Source organism: Camelina sativa, chromosome 3 (assembly GCF_000633955.1).
Source record: "Camelina sativa cultivar DH55 chromosome 3, Cs, whole genome shotgun sequence".
Lineage (NCBI taxonomy): Eukaryota > Viridiplantae > Streptophyta > Magnoliopsida > Brassicales > Brassicaceae > Camelina > Camelina sativa.
In genome coordinates, this window is record NC_025687.1 from 5,302,387 (window position 1) to 5,303,916 (window position 1,530).

A 1,530-nucleotide genomic window follows, 5' to 3' on the forward strand; every position below is an offset into this window, starting at 1 on the left:
TAAGATTGGTTTTTGAAGATTACATTTACCTCTCCCAAAGCATGAGCAGCCAAACTCAACATCCGACCATATGTTCCATTATATTTCCTCTTTGATTTTTCAAACCTTTTACGCTCTTCCTTCTGATTCACACAACAACAAAAATTTAGATCGAATAATTAAAACTTTAAGATTAGACACAAGAAAAAAAAACAAAACTATTTTTGTATGTGAAAAGAGTGTAACACAAGAAACATAAGTAATTATAGACGAAACAGGTCATTGACCTGTGAGAGAATCAGTTTTGGGTTCCGGTTAGGGTTCTTAGAGAGTCCTCTTCGAAGCCAGACACGACCTTCGTGAAGGCGAGAGAGCATAAACCAATTAATGAGGCAAAAGAAACCCAAAATTGCGATAACGCCAATGGCTGCTTTAGCCGTTCCTCTCTCGGAACAAGCTCGTATTCTCTTCTTGTTCCCTCGCTTTATCGTTTGTTTTGGATTGATCAGGTCTCCGGCGAATGCAGAACACCGGATCGGGCCTAGACGCGGCGAATGAGACGGTGTACCACCGTAGACGTGAAGATCAGGTGACTCGGGTCTCTCTTCGTCGTCAAGTCTCTCTTGTCCCATGATCAACAAAAGTCTCATTTTGTTTGTCTCTCTCTCCTCTCTGTGTCTGAATCGACAAAGGGGGAGAGAGAGACTAAACTAAAGGATCGATGTAAGAAATTGCCATAAATAAGAAAGCGAAAGCTTTGCCGAAGTTAATGATGATAGTGAGAGAGAGAGATATTATTTGAATTTCAGTGAGTCTATATATTATATTCTTCGTTCGAAACTTCGAATATCATTAACGTTTAATCTTAGTTTAATTTTAGACCCATATGCATCAATGCATGCATGTTGAAATTTATATTCTCGTTTTCTCCATACAGAAAACTACACGTTCTGTAATAGACCATAAACAGATTTTGCAAATATCAAAACATAAAAATAACTAAATTCTACTAAAAATGCTACTTGACAGAATATATGGACTAACTATAGGTTTTAGGATCTATCTATAAACGTTTCTACTATACATATAAAGTTAAGTCTTTTTTTTTTGTTAAACATATAAAGTTAAGTCATAAGTGTTATTTCGCTTTCAAATTAGCAGATCTAGTAGAATAACCCATTAACAAAACCAATCTACCAGTAGATGATTTATTTGAAAATTGATTAATTAGTGCATGCATGGGACCTTGATGTATCTTTACAGCCTAACTTTTAATGGGTTTAAGGGAGAGGTATTGGTTTAGGATTTAGAAAGAATTTTAATGACTTTAAAAGTTAGGTAAAATATGTTGTTATTCAATCAAGACTTTTAAAAATTCTTTAAAAATTTGGTGTTATTGGTTGTGGATTTGTAAAAAGTTATCTAAAATCTTGATAAATCTAGTGTTATTGGATTAAGAGTTTTATAAAGTCATTAAAAGTTTTATGTTATTCAAGTAATACAAAAGAATCTTAGATTGTTAATGAATTCAAATTTTATGTTATTGGTTTA

At 33.5% G+C, this 1,530-nt stretch overlaps 1 protein-coding gene across 1 annotated transcript; it reads right to left on the minus strand.

The window, feature by feature from the left end:
• Positions 30-863, minus strand: LOC109130230 (the record flags this gene model as incomplete). The annotated part of the gene is made up of 2 exons (XM_019239650.1): positions 267-863; positions 30-122 (listed from the first exon to the last, which is right to left on the minus strand). Coding segments are annotated over exons 1-2 (456 nt in total), but the record flags the coding sequence as incomplete, so codon positions are not given.